The sequence below is a fragment of the Phyllostomus discolor genome, chromosome 10 (assembly GCF_004126475.2).
Source record: "Phyllostomus discolor isolate MPI-MPIP mPhyDis1 chromosome 10, mPhyDis1.pri.v3, whole genome shotgun sequence".
In the NCBI taxonomy this organism is placed as follows: Eukaryota; Metazoa; Chordata; class Mammalia; order Chiroptera; family Phyllostomidae; genus Phyllostomus; species Phyllostomus discolor.
In genome coordinates, this window is record NC_040912.2 from 76,725,464 (window position 1) to 76,742,156 (window position 16,693).

Below are 16,693 nucleotides of genomic sequence, written 5' to 3' on the forward strand. Positions count from 1 at the left end.
GCACTCTTACAAAATTCATGACTCCTTCGGCTCTTGAGGCCTGATCGCTGGCATTTTCTCCCTGGCTTTTTCGAAGCACATTCCTGTCTTTAGCCAAGCGGATCTCTATCTGCTGTCCTTGGCCTTTTTTGGACTCCTAGTGTCTTCACCAGTGGTTCTTCTGGGCAGGACTGCTTCTCCCTCTAAGTTCTGGGGTCAAAGTCCTTTTCCAAGGGAAGGTTTTCCTAGCCATTTTGTCGGGGGGCGGGGGAATGTGTTTCTTGAGTATTAGAATTCCCATTGCCTCCAAGAGCTTCCCTTGGCCCCCTCTGCCCAGGGCTCCCTCCTGCCTGCCTGCTTGTTCTGTGTGAGTGGACATGTTCCCTCTCTTTCAGAATCAGATCTTTTGTGAGCACTCACTCAGTCCATTAAATACAAAATTGCCTTCATCTTGGATGCGGTGCTTCTGGCGTGGGGCCAATGAAAGTGCAGAATTGTTTGTAGGATTCATAGTTCCCATTGACAATAACTATGAAAAAATGTAATGCAAATGTTGTCACTATTGTCGTCTTAGTTAAAATTGGAAAGCCTTTACTCCGTTGAAAGGACCAATTTAAATTTTTGCAAAGTAATTCAATCCTTTAAAGGTGGTGCTTAGTTAAAATAGGTAATCCTCCATTTGTAAAGGGACTAATTTAAATTTTGTTAAGTAACCAATTAAGGCCATAAAGGGTTTAAACCCATCTGTGGCTTTTCATTTTCTTTAGGGCAAATTCCAAACTCTTTAGGATGAAATACTCTTTCTAGCCTAATTTTTTTTCGGTCAGCGCCCCAGCCCAAAGGACTGGCAGTTTTCCCCAAAGGTTGTGCAGCCCTGCGCCTCCCGTGCTTTGCGAATGCCGTCCCCTCTGGTTGGAATGCTCTTTGTCTCCCTGGTAAATGTCTATTCATCATTCAAGACAACCCTTTCCCTTCCCCCCTGCCCTTAATTACTTCCTCCTCTGTGCGCCCTCAAATTCTTGTACTTATTCATGCAGTATTTATTAGGGGCCTGCTTAGGGGCCTGCTTTGTGGCCGGCACTGTGGCGGGCTCTGGAGACACAAAAGTTGAATAATACTTGGGTTCAGCCTTTGAGGGCCTTACATGTTTGGGGGAGGGGGCCAATCTGTCACAAGATGTAGCCAGGAAATTAAAGGGAAAATTTAAGCCACATCGGTTCTCGTGTGTCTTCCCCACCGGATGGTCAGCCTCTTGCTCTGGGGCGGGGGCCATTCTCGTCCATATTTGTATCCCTGCCTCTTAGCGGATTGTAGGTGCTAAATAAGCATTCGTTTCACGACCCCCTTAATTGTACACCAGTAGAAGTGTACGTTGGATTGAGCCACATGTTTTGATGACATGCTCATAGATGGTGGTTTCTTCCATATGTGGTTGGTGGCCCTCGCTCCCTGGTGCACCGTGAGGGGTGAGCTCTGCTGGGCCGGCCTCTGCCATCAGCGCTTGTGTCTGCGCTCTGGGCTGAGTGGCAGGTAGGCGCGAGAGAAGAGACCTGCAGCGCCCCTGCTGGAGGGAGCCGGCACTGCTCGGGCTGCCTGGCTCGTTCGCAGCCTGCGTGCGTTCCTCAGAATTTCAATTTACAGCCAGCAAATGAACACAGACACTGTGATTCTCTACGCTTTTATTTTCAAAGGCGTAATAGATGCCTTTTAAACGATTATGGATGAAGAAAAAAAATCCTTCCCACTTTTCTGTACCACTGGGGCCTTTGCATTGTGAATTCAATCTTATATAAAGGGGAACTTTGGTCTCATAACTGTGATGATCATTAATTCTGGAGCGGGACGGGTCTTTTGCTGCGAGCGGGTGCCGCGGGAGGGCTGTGGCTGGGCTCTGGTACAAGGCCCACGTCGCGCTGCTGCAAAGGAAACGTGCCCAGTGGCAGAGCGAGAGACTCAGGCGTTCCGCTGGTTATGACCTTTTAGCTCCGAAGCAGCCATCCCATTAATCAGGCGACTATCCCGGTGGTACCTTCAGCAGAGCGTGTCGTTCCTTAGCCACTTGTTTGTGCCCTCACCCACAGTTAGGGATCTAGGAGGGGTGGGACACTCACGGACTGCTGCTTCACATTGGGCGCTCGCGTAGTTCAGAACCCATGCCTTGGGCATGGCGCCGGAAGCGAGCAGGTGCCGCACCTGAGGTCTGTTGGACCCTTCTGGGGTTGCGAGGTGGTAGTGGGGGGGCATTGGGTTGTCCAAGGAGAGGGTTAGGATTTCAGGGATCTGTTGTATTTTCCAGCGGCGTTAACTTGTCAGAAGAGCTTCTGCTATAGAACGTGGAGCCCAGGGTTGGGGGGCCGCGAGGGAGCAGCAGGGTGCTAGTAGGGGTCAACGCCCTGAAGGTGCCCCCTAGAGGAGCTTCTGAGAACTACACACTGTCTCTGCAGCAGCGGCAACGGGGGCTGCAGGGAGGGAGGGACGCGGCGGTGGGAGGGACACTGCGGCGCTGTGGGCGGGCCAGGGGCGGGGCGGGGCGCGGGTGGTCTCTAAAAGACGGTGCCCACTGGCTCTGCGCTGCCGCGGCAACCAGCGCATCCCGGCGCCTCCTCTGCGGCAGTCGCGCTTCGCGCAGTGCCGCAGCGCACGCCCGAGTGGCCGATCGCTGCTTGCCGCGGCCGGCGCCGCCCTCGCGGGCTGTGGCTGCCCTGCGTGGCTGCGGGCGCCTCGGTGCCCCTGTGCTCCGAGTCGGTGCACCGTACGGCATGGGATAAGACGCAACCATGGTGCGCCGAGATCGCCTCCGCAGGTGGGTGCACGCCGCCGCTGCTAGGGGGTGTGGCTGGCTCTCGGCCGCCGTCTGGCCCTGGGGTGCTGGCTAGCGGGTGGGTATTCTGCGTGTCGGAGCTTGGGGTGCCGGACCGCGACTCCGCAGTGGAGGGAAAAACCCCATGGGGGCCTGGGCGGCGGGCCCTCGGACTTTATATCTCCTTGGGAGGGGAAGCCACTTCTGCCCGCAGTAGAAGTCGGGATCTCCCTGATTTAGGATTTCTAGAACCCTGGCGCGCCACCCTGGCCGTATTTAACATTTGTTAGACCCCAGCATTGTCCTAGCGCGATGAAGGATTTCCAGACCCTGGTTTTGCCTCCGATTCACTCTAGGATTTTTAGACCCCAGCATCGCTCTGATGCGATTTATAATTTCTAGACACCCATATTGCACTAGTGTGATTTAGGGTTTCTGAACCCCGGCTTCACTCTGATGCGACTTAGGGTTTTTAGACCCAGCGTCGCCGTGGCGCGGTATAGGATTTTTAGACCCGGGCGTTGCCCTGGCGCGATTTAGGATTTTTAGACCCCGGCGTCGCCCTGGGGCGATTTAGGATTTTTAGACCCCGGCGTCGCCGTGGCGCGGTTTAGGATTTTTAGACCCCGGCGTCGCCCTAGTGTGATCTCAGAATTCTAGACTCAGGTTTCATCTCCCTGCGATTTAGGATTTTAACACCGGCTATCACCCCGGCACAACTGAGGATTTTTCAGACCCCCGAGTTGCCTTGGCGTGATTTAGAATTTCCAGACTCCGGTATTGAATTGCGATTAGGATTTTAAGACCCGGGTATTGCTGTGGCGCAATTTAGGATTTCTAGACATGGGTTTTACCTTGGTGCGATTTAGGGTTTTAACATTGGATATCACCCTGGCGCAATTTAGAATTTCAAGATTCCTGTATTGCTGTGGCGCAGTTTAGGATTTGAGGTCCCTGGTGTCGCCGTGGCGTGTTACTGCATAGGTGTGACTAGAACTTGCGTTTGCTTATTATCACCGAGCGTAAGTATTTTTGAGATTTCAGTAACAAAAAGCAAAACTGAGAAGGATGATGTGACTGATCATCACGTTACATATGAATTGTTGGTATTGGTTTACAAAGTAGTTCCTAGTCTCATGAGATGCCGTAAGGTGGTATTAAACGGATTTTTTCCCATTTACAAGATGAAGAAATCAGGGCTGGGGAAGGTTAATTTCCAGAAGGTTTGTACTGGGGTTTGCCATATTTATTCTCTTGACTCATCCCTCCTCAAATCATGGAGATTTTGCTCAAAAATGCTGAATCCATTTTGGTTACCAACATCCCTACTAAAAAATCCTAAAGCGTCCTTAGGGGCATTTTTCCTGAGATGATAAAGACAGAAAACGGCTTCCTGGGGGGTGGCTTTCTTATAGTGAAGCTTTCTTATAGTGAAGGGGTGGGGAGGAAGGTGTGAAAGGTGGGGGTGTCCAGGAGCAGAGTATGGATGCCCCCCACCCACCAAAACACACTGGGGGGGGGGGGGGTCCAGCTTGCTCCTTCAGTAACCCCTCCCTGGCTCTCTGCTGAGTCATTGCAGATAGCAGGCTGCTGGGACCTGAATGAAGAAAGGAGAAGCGGGGGATAAGGCGTGATGAAATGCGACCCTGAAAATGCACGAGCTGGAGTATATTAGATAGCTCTGAGAAAATGACAATCTAAACCTAATGCTTTTTGTCATCTCATCTTTCAAAGAGATAGTGGGATGTTGCCTGGTACTATTGTGGGGTGAAAATTGAGATATAATCAGCCCATTCCAGACATTTTTTGAATCACTTCCTAATATTGCTTTGAAAGGTAGAATCAAATCACTGGTGGGGTTTGCCTGGAGGACAGGTACGTCAGAGGGGAAGAAAGACTGCTGTAGTGGTACCTAAAAAAGAGGCAAAAGAGCTTCTATTCTTTAAGGGATGTGGTGGTTTTAACGCCGTGGAAGCACAGGCTTGTTTTAGCATTAAAATAATTATTTCGTGGTGGGCAGGGTTGTGGCCAGACCAGAGGGAATATGGTGGGAGGGGTGTGTTCAGACACAGAGTGGTTTCCACCAGGGCTTCGACTATTCATTTCTCTTATTTATAGATTTCTTTTTTTTAAATTTTAGTTTCAGAAGGTGTTTCAACTTCGGCCGTTTTGAGAGAACTTCCATTCTACTGCTGACCCTTTCCCTGGCGGCCATCAGGAGTGATAAGATAGAAGTGGGGGGAACTGTTTCGGCACTCCTTGTCATTAAGGACAGATTAGCCTAGACCTTGGAAGTCCTGGGCACGGGAAGGCTGGCTGTGCAAACCATGCTCTCCTTCCAGTGGCAAAATCAATTCCCAGGTGTTGTGCGTGACCCCCACCTTTTTTGGTAGGGGGGGGGCGGGTGAGAAGGGAGTCCTAAGAAATTAAATAAATGGGGGCTTCCTCAAGAATCTGCTAAGAAAAGCAGAACTGGAACCTGCTGTCCTGCCTGACCTCTCCAGAGATTAGACATTCAGGGTCACAAGGCGGCTTATGTTGGCAACATAGCGCGCCCAGCTTCCTGCTTTCGTGCACTCCACACCCCGAGCAGCTGCTCAACACAAGTCCAGGTAGTAGTGCCGAAGGGGGCTTCACGGGGGCCAGCAGGGGGATAAATGTGAAAAAATCGAGAGCAGATCTCTGCTGAAGGTCATGTGATATTACTATGCCCTCACAGAGGCACACGTATATTTTAAAACACAGGTTAAAAAACACATATTTTTTCTGGTGGTGGCAGAGCTCTTAGAGTACGTGGGAAAGCAGTTATCCCCCCCCGCCGGAAGCCCTGGTGGAAGCCAGTGGAAAGGGGCACTGCAGCCCCTCCCAGACCCCTTCCTTCTACTTCATGTGGAAACCTCTCCAGGTCTCAGGAACAGTGCAAGGGGAGGGGCTGAGGGTTAAAGTGGGAAGAAAGGAAGATTCCATATTAAAATAATGTATTTTTTTTTTCCTGAAAATTAGAATGGTGAATAAACATGGCGATTGCTGTAACAGGCAGAGGTGCTCTTATGTTCTCCTTGGAAAATTTTCCGCCATGGTTCACATGCCAGGAGGTCATCACGTGGTACAGCAATTTCCCACCCTATCTCACCAGCTCGGGGGTTGCAGACGTGTCCAGTGTCACCTGACAGCTTACCTGGTCTCTGATTTCCCTACAGGATGAGGGAGTGGTGGGTGCAGGTGGGGCTGCTGGCGGTGCCCCTGCTTGCAGCCTATCTCCACATCCCGCCTCCCCAGCTCTCCCCTGCTCTTCACTCCTGGAAGTCATCGGGCAAATTTTTCACCTATAAGGGCCTGCGCATCTTCTACCAAGGTGAGAACGGGACTGTTGGAACAGCCTGCGTGTACAGGCCCCCAAAGTGCTTATTCTGTGTCCATTGGCCTCTGTTGGCCCTCAGTGATGGGGGGGAACCCCCTTTTTCTGGGAAGTGTGCTTGAAAGACTGGACTAAACCCCCCTTCACAGAAGGAAAGCCCAAAGCAAACGCCCGGCCCTTGCCAGATGGCTCAGGTAGTTGGAGCATTGTCCCGTAACCAAAAGATCACGGGTTCAATCCCTGGTCAGGGCACGTGTGAGGCAAACAATTGGTGCTTCCGCCTCTCTCTCCCTTCCCTCCTTTCTAAAATCACTAAGCCTACCTTCAGGCGAGGATTTAAACAAAAACAACAGAAAACCGCCGAGAGGGAGGGGCTGATGGAATTGAGAAATTCCAGTAGAACCGATGTGTTCAGTGTACATATAGTTTCATAGCCTGATTTGGTATTTTTGTTTGGAGAGCCCTGGCCCTCGACAATATAGACATTGTTCATAGATAAAGCTACCATTGGCTTTGTCCCCCGCCCCAAATTCCTGATTTCATTTTTTTTGCTTTTTATAAAGATTGTTATATCCCTAATTAACTGTGATTAAAGTCTTTTGTGCCTTTGTATAAATTAATTTGCTAATGATAATTATTATGACTGCTTATCAAGTAATTATCATATGCTACACATTGAATTATATTTTCAGTCTTTATGATTTCATGTAATCTCTCTAACAGCACTTGGAGATAGGTGCCATTAACCTCATTTTTGCAGGTAAAGAACCTGAGAAAGGAATAGGAAAAGATTTCTTTTGGGCGGGAGTCAAGAGCAATAACGAAAAATGTTTGTCATAAAACCGTTTTTCATTATTGCTCCTGACCTCCTCTCATTTGCTATATTCAATTAAGTAAGTATATAATTTTCTCTATGTTGGTCGTTTAGGTTGCTTCCAGTTTTTCAATGTTCTAGTTAATGTCAAAGGGAAATCTTTACATGTTTATTTTACCCTTAAATTTTTGAACTATATTATTTGTAAATAGAATAATTTTATTTGAATGGATTCTAAGAATAAGACGTGCAGGCAAAAATCTATAAAATTTTAAATTGCTTCTGACTAAATTATTTTGCAAACCTTATTTTGGAATTCTCACACCATTTGCAGTCTTTGAAGGTATTGGTTTTAATCTAGTACTAGAAAGACATTCTACTCTTCAGCCCTGACCAGTGCTGCTCAGTTGGTTGGGCGTTGTCCCGCAAAGGGAAAAGTCACCAGTTCAATTCCCAGTCAAGGCACATGCCTGGGTTGCGGGTTCAGTCCTTGGTCAGGGCATGTATGAGAGGTAACTGATCGATGTTTCTCTCCCTCTTTTTCCCTCCCTTCCTTTACAAAAAAGAAAAAAAATCCGAAAAAAAAAAAAAAAAGACATTCTACTATTTAACTGGTTGGATAATTTAAAAGATGTTCATCCATTAAAAATGTTCGTGTCTGTATTAATAATTTTTTATAGTTAGGATTTTGCAGTAGTTTGAGCTCGATGCTTTCAATACTGGATTTTGATATTATCTCCTCTGTGGGAAATCACAGTGTGGGACGAACAGTATTAATTAAGGTACTCACAAGGTTGAAGAAGAGTTGCCATATTTTAGAATTTTTTGTGAGGCCATTAATGATAAGGTGCAAAGAATTTGTAGTTTATATATATTATGATCATATATACATTTAACTATTATTAAACTGCAAGTTTAATTTTTAGTACAAAAGCAATAATATACAATAATGGGAGAAATGCTTAAAAAAAAACCTTGGTGAAATTAAGCGGACTCCCTTTAAGTATTTTCATACAAAGTGTGCTATTTACAATTTTTTTGATACACAGATTTTAAAAAAATCAAATGCCTGTTTTTATCTAAAGCAATAAGCTTGCATTTTAAAAAGAAATCTACTTTTAAATTTCATGAACTTGGGCAGGATTTCTTGTCCTTTACACCAGATTACTTAGACTTTAGTATCGTCAAGGCTGTTTTCATAGGGCTTGGCTAACGGATCTCTCTCCTTCTCCCCAGACTCCGTGGGTGTGGTTGGAAGTCCAGAGATAGTCGTGCTGTTACATGGCTTCCCGACATCCAGCTATGACTGGTATAAGGTAACCAACTCAGACTTTCTAGGCCCGCCATGTCTTTAAAAATCCAAAATCAAGAATTCCGTTGTGAGCACCGAAAGGTTCTCGTACATTGGAATTGCTTCATAAAATAGGATTAAACGTAAAACTGGTTTTTATTTATGGTGAGTGGGAAACTGGCAGTGTGGGCAGGACCCTTGCCAAGTGAAAAATGCTGGAGTCTCTCCCTCAGTAGAGACGGATTATTAGGAATCCAGCACTTTGCAAGAGGCTCAGCTGCGGGCCAGCGATGGTTTCATGCGGGTTTTCCCCGTACTGAAGTCTGTTCATTAGGCTGAGGAAGGGATGAAACCCGTATGCTGCTGAGGTGGGAGGGGAAGGGCCGGATGAAAAAGTCCAAATCATCCTTTCCTTTCTTGTAGATTTGGGAAGGTCTGACGCTGAGGTTCCATCGAGTGATTGCCCTCGATTTCTTAGGCTTTGGCTTTAGCGACAAACCGGTAAGCGGCATCTGGACGGGACCAGGTGGACAAGGGGTGGGGGTGGACGAGATGGAGGGGTCAGGGCGGCAGGCGGACCTGCACTCCTGACTGCATCTCATGCACACGCGCTTTCCTTCCCTCAGAGACCACACCACTACTCCATATTCGAGCAGGCCAGCATCGTGGAGGCGCTGCTGCGGCATCTGGGGCTCCAGAACCGCAGGGTCAACCTTTTGTCTCACGATTATGGAGACATCGTCGCTCAGGAGCTTCTCTACAGGTCAGTGAGGCCACAGACCTGCGTACTAGTCACAGGGCTACTCATTTAAAGTGCCGGGAAAAAGTGAATTGTTCCTGGGTTTTTAGTAGCCGTTTGCCTCTTGGAAGTTTCTCTTCAGCTGCTGCACTGGTGTGGGTCCACTCAGTCAGATGCATTTGCCTCCTGTTTCTAGGTTCAAGCAGAATCGATCCGGTCGGCTTACCATAAAGAGTCTCTGTCTGTCAAATGGAGGTAATTGCCTGGGCAGTGGGGGGAAGGTGATGTAGGCACATTGACGTATCAGTGACATCTACATGATAATCTGATGGCATCGCAAAGGGACACGGTTTAACCAGGGATCTTTATCTTTTTTGTGCCATGAATCACTTAGGTAGTCTGATGAGACAATATTGACCCCTTCTCAAAATAATGTTTAAGTCTTAAAAAAAAAATAGGATTACAAAGTAAAGTGACTAGAATGACAGTTAATAAAAGGCTGTGTTATAAGCACAACAATACTGTGCTTTTTAAATGCATCACAGCAAGGTCTGGTGGTGGGTCTAGTAACAATGAGCAGCAGCAGTGAGGAGTGTAAATACTCCACAACAGCTGCAGTGGGGTGTGGAAATACTCGATGACGCCACAGGTGCTTCTAGTACTACTGTGGTTTCGTAATCTCTTAATTGATGGCCATGCCAAGTTTCAGTTACAAATTAGTAAACACTTGATTACAACACCTTTTAGAGATGTTTCTTTCTCTTAGCATGCCATTGATCTTGGCTTGTAAATCCACCAACCTCCAAAGATCCCCTGAATACCCAAGGGCAGACAGGGAGAGAAGTTTGTGCCATTTATAAGCGTATCTTATGGCTTTCTCCCATTAACTCCTGCAAAAAATGGCAAAGGAAAAATCTGGGTTTGGCGGGGTGGTTTTTGGACCTACATTTCCTGAAAAATCTCTGGTTTCTTCGGCTGCCCAGACCCTTAATAACACTGTGATCTGAGGAATGGGAGGAAATGCGAAATCATCAGCAGTATCAGTCACCGTAGACATTATTTTTCCCGTTTCTCTACCTTTACAATCTGGAAAGGATCCCAGTGGGATATGATTTGACCTGTTAAACACAGAATTCCACAGAGGAGGAATTAGATGACAGTGCTCAGTTTTTATTTGCAATTCGTCTTTTAGCAGTGAAGGACCGAAAGGCGACAGCGAGCAGGGCGGATGGTGTCCAGTAACGGGCCTGCGTCTGCCCTCAAGGTGTCAGAAGATGACTGATGTTGCTCTCTTCTTTTCCTGCAGGTATATTTCCTGAGACCCATCGTCCTCTGCTTCTCCAAAAGGTTGGCTGATCCAATGGCTAGATCATTAGTCCTTAAGATTTATACTGACATAAATAGTGTCAGGACCTTTAAAAGGGTCATTTCTGCTGTAAAAGGCTATAGTTAAAATCCTGATCATCAATCTACATTAACAAAGTTAGTTTTTTTTCCTTCTTATGCAAATAAAGCAGCAGCAGTGGCCCCTACCTAAAGCCTGATACTTTGAGAATGAGAGATCAACAGGTGTTTGGAGCAGTGCAGCTTCGTGAAGGTTTGTGCCATCAGCTTGATATTGGAACAGGCAGGGATCCTAGTCTAAAGTTGAATATATCAGTTAAAAATCTTAGGGATTTCATGACCTGTAGAAATGTCATCTTAAAAGGAATTAGAAATACGTGTGCCTTCCATCAGAGAAGCATAGGCAAAACAAAGCAATAAAAGCCAACAACCGAACCCGTCAGTGGGAGACTTGGCTAAGTCTTCTTCTTCATTTTTGGTATAAAACCTTTCCTGCGGGTTGGTTGTCTTTCTCTCTCTGGATTCCTGACTTTTACTTGTTCACCTTTAGCTCCTCAAAGATGGAGGCGTGCTGTCACCCATCCTCACACGACTGATGAACTTCTTTGTATTCTCTCGAGGGTAAGTTGTCGTCAAAGGGTGATTTCCTGCCCAGTAGCAAGCAGCTTAGTGAAAAGCTGCTGCCGATAAAATTCTGTGCCAAATCCTAGGGTTTGATGTTTTAAAGCAAAGGTGTTGGCCACTTGCCAGGGAAGGAGTAGGACTTCATGAATCAGTTCAGGGTCAGACTGCGAGACCTTTGAGGTTCCAATCACCTTGGACACTCTGCATTCTTCTCACACATCTGCCTTTTTTGGACTCTTTCAGCCTCACTCCCGTCTTTGGGCCATACACCCGGCCGTCTGAGAGCGAGCTGTGGGACATGTGGGCAGGGATACGCAACAACGATGGGAACTTAGTTATCGACAGGTGAGAGAACTTTGCTTTGGTTTCTGGGCAGGCTGTTTTTTTTTTGAACATGGGGAAAGAGGGGACTGCTTATTCCGGTCCTGGCTGGCTCTGCCGTCTCACGGGAAGGTTGGTTATGACTTAATGAGGCCACCAAAAAAGGCCACGCTCTGAGAGGAAAGAGATGGACACTTGGTTCACATGCTGCCTTCACAGAGGGCCCTGGAGATGGTGACATCCATTACTACTCGTGATGAGGCCCTGTCCTTGGCCAGCTGGGTCACGAGAGCTTCCATTGCTTTAGCTGATGGATGGCTTTGCCGGGAATTGTGAGGGAGAGAGGGCCATTCCTCCCTCCCACCCCAACCCCCACAGAATCCCACAGATTCATTTTAAAGTAAAAAATGGCAAAACAAAACCCTCTTTTAAAAATTCCCACATACTTTCCTTTCCAAAACATAAGCACCACTTCTAAGAGGTGACAGTTGAGGGCTGTAACTCCCGGAGTTTCCAGGCAGAATAATCGGAATACACGAGTTCCAGTTGTAAAATGGCTGTGGCAGGAGACATTCCCCACTTCACTGGGGTCAGATGGAAAGTGGAGACCGAAGCTTTGTGCATGTGCTCCTGTACAGTTAGAACTTTAGAAGTGGATGTCGATTTAGAGACCATGTAGTTCAGTCCTCTTATTTTAAACAGGAGGACAATGGTCAAACCATGTGTTCAGACCTTTAATTACTGGTGGAGGCACAATGCGAACCTGGGCTTCCGTTACATGTAACCCAAACTAATGTGCAGCCTCCCTAGACCGCACTTCCTGTTTCACAGGCACAGAGAAACATTAATTCGTGGACGGCAGGCCTGATCGCCGCCGTAGCAGCTACCTGGGGGTTAACAGAGATGGGTGAAGGCAGCGGGCTAACCCAGGAGTGTCGAGTTGCTTGCGGATTCAGACAGCACATACTGGGTCCCCCTGAAGCTCGTGTCAGGCCTTTGCATCCCTCTCACAATCAGGGTTCCCTGTTCTGCTCCTGCTGACTTACCTGCGCTGTGCAGTCTCTTACAGTACATCAACCAGAGGAAGAAGTTCAGAAGACGCTGGGTGGGAGCTCTGGCCTCGGTCACTATTCCTAGTGAGTATTTCTGTATTACATTTTGATAGAACTGAGGGACTCTGGGGTTAAAATAATCGCCAGATTTAGCAACTAAAAATGTAACAAAGACAGCAAGCTAAACTTGAATTTCAAAAACATAACATACTTTTGGGGGGGTGGGCAAAGTATGTGCTGTGCAATATTTGGGACATGCTGACAGTAGGAAAAAAAACCCTTTTCAAATTGAACTGGTCACCCTTCATGGAAGCTGGCGAACCTCCCCCCATCTGGCGCGCCAGCGATGTGCTACAGAGTGAAGTCTACGAAACCCTGCGAAACTCCGCGCAGGCAGCTGCCCTCGTTGCCGGGAGCGGGGGCTGGGCTGGTTTCGGTGCTGGGCCCTTTCAGTGGGGGCCCTGTCAAATGCCAAATTCTGGGATGGGAGGCTGTTTAGATTAGCAGTTAAGAGGCTATAGGTGATTTTTGCTCATTTGTCTCTTCATTCTTACAGATTTAAAAAAGGAAAAAAGTCGGTGCTGTGTCTCACACATAATGTTGTAGTTAGTGCTCAGAAAATAGTTGACTTCAAGCATCAAGGGCCAGTTACTACTGGAGACAGAGACTTCGAGAAGGACAGCACCTGGGTTTAGAATGAGAGAAAGCTGCAGGGCTGAAGGGGGGCTGTTTATAGAAGAAAATGGCCCAAATGGACTCAGCTGTCAGCCTATTCTCAGAAGTTTCTTAGAACCTACTTATTGAAAGAAGCTAAATTTCCTATCATAAAACAGTTTCTTTAAAGATTTTTGGGAGGGGGAATTTTAGCATGGGGGTAGAGCAGGTAAGAGCTGTGAGTAATTTGTGCCTCCTCCTTCTCCTAGTTCATTTTATCTACGGGCCCCTGGACCCGGTGAATCCCTACCCGGAGTTTTTGGAGCTGTACAGGTGAGTCTCCCTCGGCCCGACAGAGCTCTCACCACTATCACTGACCTCACTGGCTGTTCATCCAGGAACACACAGTCAAGGATGAACTGGGGAATCTTATTCTCACATGAATGTAAACATCAGGAAATTGTTACACATGCTCTCGATTCACATAGCCTATTTCTCACTGTCATGGTTACTACGCATTCCTAGGTGCACAGGTAAGGAAACGCTGTCATGTGAACTGAGGAATGGGAGTGCGTACAGGTCACAGGACATGTTTGCTCTAGTTGACTGGAAAGCCAGCTGGTCAGCCTCAGCTGAGCAACTGCAGGGAGAGGCTGAGAAGAGCTCACTGTGGGAGGGGCCTCCGCATCGGTGGTTACTTTCTCTAGGTGCTTACTTGGAAGGTTGGAAAATGAAATCTTGACTGACTTTGTCACAGGAGACTGTTCCATACCTTCACATGGCCTAGTAGAAACACCCCAACAGTAAACAGCTGGCATTTAATGTTCCACCAAACACCCTCGCCCATCGCCTCCCAGGGTTAAGGAAGGTTTTTTGTTATCTTTACTGGGACAGCGGTCTGCTTGTTGGATGCCTCATGCTTCTCTAGGGAGCTTGAAGTCACCCCGCTCTGACATGCGTTGCCAAAGTGTTCTATTTTCAAGTTGTTGTCTGTTGGATTGTGGACATTTCAAACCCAGTGTGTGTATGTCATACATGGGGCCGGCAAGCTCATCCACCCAAGATACAATTCCAAAGTAGAAGCTGAATAAGCTCTTTGCTGGTTCCCTCCCGTGTGGTACATCCACAGGGGCACTCACTGGGACTGCCTACTGGCTTACCTCCCCCCTCCCTGCAGCCTCAAGTTCACCTCCATGCTGTTCTCTTCCACTAGGAAAACGCTGCCGCGGTCCACAGTGTCGATTCTGGATGACCACATTAGCCACTACCCACAGCTAGAGGATCCCATGGGCTTCTTGAATGCATATATGGGCTTCATCAACTCCTTCTGAGCTGGAGAGAGTAGCTTCCCTGTATTACCTCCCCCGTTCCCTTACCTGTTGTGTACTCCATTTAGAAAGAAATGCCCAAAAGAGGTCCTGGCCACCAAACACTCTTCTCTCACAAAGGTCCACCTGACTCACACTGGTGAACAGCACACAGTAAAAAGCCAGTAGAAGCTCCGACTAAGGGCGACTGAGTAGTCCACCTCCCGTTCCTCTGACATCCGATCAAATGTATAGACTTGCCTTTGTGTCGTTAGGAAGTTCCACTGAGCACTCCTACTCACAGTTGCAGACAGACAGACATGCTTTTGCACAAAAGTCTTGACATTTCTGTGGACTTTGCTGAAATATTTAGTAGTGCTCATGTCTGGCCAAGCCCCAGTTTGAATCTTACAGTAAAGGACGAGGAGACGGTGCCTGCTCACCTCTCCTTGGATGGCTTTGAGGGCACTTGCTTTTTTACGTTTTCTAAGCAGCACAGCTTCCGGGGAGACGAGTCTCCCTTGTCCTAGCTTTGAGTTAGTTTCATCAGTCGTATCTAATTATAGACATTGTGTCAACATAGATTTTTGTTTAAGTGATGCAGTATTCTAAGACTTTTGTTTAATGATGCAGTATTCTAAGACTTTTGTTTAATGATGCAGTTACTCTAAGTATACTTTAAAACTATGATTTACTTACACATACTATGTATATTGTAGGAGGGTACTAAACCAGCAGACACTTACTCTGGCAGCATAGTGAACCTTATTAAACACAGTTAACTTCTGAGTAAGTTGAACTCAATCCAAACAATTTACAAAATTTCTTAAAACTCACAGGACATTAAAGACCAACAGCATCTATGCCAGAGGTTTACTGTTATTAGCTGGGAAGGCCCACTGTAACAGCAAATAACAGTCTGACTCGCATACCTCAGTGCTCTGAAGCGTGGCCCTCCTGCACTAGCGTGGAGGGGAGGGGAGCGCCGTACAGTCCAAGTGACCGTGCTGAGTGGACACTGATTTCTGATTGCCTGGCTCCTCCCTGGTTGTCCCAGAGAGGCCTCCTCACGTAGCTCCTCAATTCCTGTACTTTACAGACAGGAAAGTTCCAGAAACTTTAAGAACAAATTCTGAAAGGCCTATGAGCAAATGGTGCTGAATCCTTTTTTTTTTTTCTAAAGCCACAGATTTCATTGTTTAGGTCCAAACAGTATTATTAAGTGATTATTTTAAATTCTTCTTTTTAAAATTAGCAACTTCAAGTATAACAACTGAAAGTGGAATAAGTGTTTATTTTCTATTAATAAAAATGACTTTTGACAAAAGCGGACTCTGCCTTCCCCTCCCCCACCACCCCTCTGGGATAAAAGCTTTCCAACATTGCCAGGAGCTTTCAGACACATTAAATTAAAGAATATAATGAAATTAAGCAGCTGGGACACAGGGCAGTATTTGCTCTTTCAGTTCACCCAGAGACGCACTGTCGCACCAGAGCTGACCAGTGTACAGAAGGGGAAACAGAACAAAGACATGCACGAGGACAGACACTGGCTTGGTCTGCTGGCTCAGGGCCACACATTTAATTTGCTTCTCCAAAATCATAATCTTTGAAAGTATGATTCTGGGAAATTCATGCCACTAGCCTGAAAGCCCGCTGACAGTGAAGTGCATCAACGTCATCTTGCCCAGTAAAAACTTATCCAACAGAAGCCAAGATAACATCTACAGGTGTTTCCTCTGTGCTTCTGACAGTCACCTGCATGGTCACGCCATCTGCTAAGGCCAGCCTGGACCTTACCAGTAAATCATAGCCACCTCTGTACACACCTTGGAGAAAAGAGTGAGGAAAACCATAGTAAGAACAGGACAAGCTGTGCCTAGTGAATTTTATCGTGTTCTGCCTGCGCTTCCTTTCTATTGTTTTAGCCTAGCTTTTCTAGAGATGTGTGTTTACCGTGGGGACTGAGTCCTACATACAAACTCGAAGTAGTCTTTTATATATTCCCATGATACCAGGTACATAGAAGGCATTCAAGGGTACTGACTCAAACTGGGGGAGGTGGCAGCACTGGCATCTGTGGGACAGATTTAAGTAAATGTTTTAGGCCAAATATGTAACTGAAGAGAACAATGTAAGGACAGCATGTCAATTAGGCAAATAGCTAAAACAAATTACTGCTTTCAACAGGGCTTCAAACTGTAGCTCACACAGTGGGACAACAGCAGGGCACGAGATGCCCATGCATATCCCTTCCTATCAAATTCTGCAAGGAGATAAAGGGGAAACCCAATGGAAGTTTCTTACCTGCCAGATAGAGGGAGTGGGAGTTCTTGTTCTCGGGTACTTTGTCTGACCTCTCACATGGCTGCATGCCCAGGAATGTGATGATGTTGTTGACAGCTTCTGT

General features: G+C 47.0%; 2 protein-coding genes across 2 annotated transcripts in view; one reads left to right on the forward strand and one right to left on the reverse strand.

Annotated features, from left to right (window-relative positions):
• The first annotated feature begins 2,568 nt into the window (after nt 1-2,568).
• Nucleotides 2,569-15,465, forward strand: MEST. The gene is made up of 12 exons (XM_028525500.2): nt 2,569-2,782; nt 5,980-6,134; nt 8,188-8,267; nt 8,666-8,743; nt 8,869-9,005; nt 9,178-9,236; nt 10,288-10,328; nt 10,876-10,946; nt 11,193-11,294; nt 12,330-12,406; nt 13,246-13,309; nt 14,190-15,465. The coding sequence occupies exons 1-12, from the start codon at nt 2,757-2,759 to the stop codon at nt 14,305-14,307; spliced, it is 1,008 nt and encodes a 335-aa protein (XP_028381301.1). The 5' UTR covers nt 2,569-2,756; the 3' UTR covers nt 14,308-15,465.
• The window catches only part of COPG2 (COPI coat complex subunit gamma 2), a 132,519-nt gene continuing 131,289 nt past the window's right edge, over nt 15,464-16,693 (reverse strand). The window contains exons 23-24 of the mRNA XM_028525344.2: nt 16,591-16,689; nt 15,464-16,112 (exon numbers count right to left, since the gene is read on the reverse strand). Of these exons, the coding sequence (XP_028381145.1) occupies nt 15,982-16,112; nt 16,591-16,689 (230 nt within the window). The 3' untranslated portion in view covers nt 15,464-15,981. The remainder of the gene's footprint in view (nt 16,113-16,590; nt 16,690-16,693) is intronic.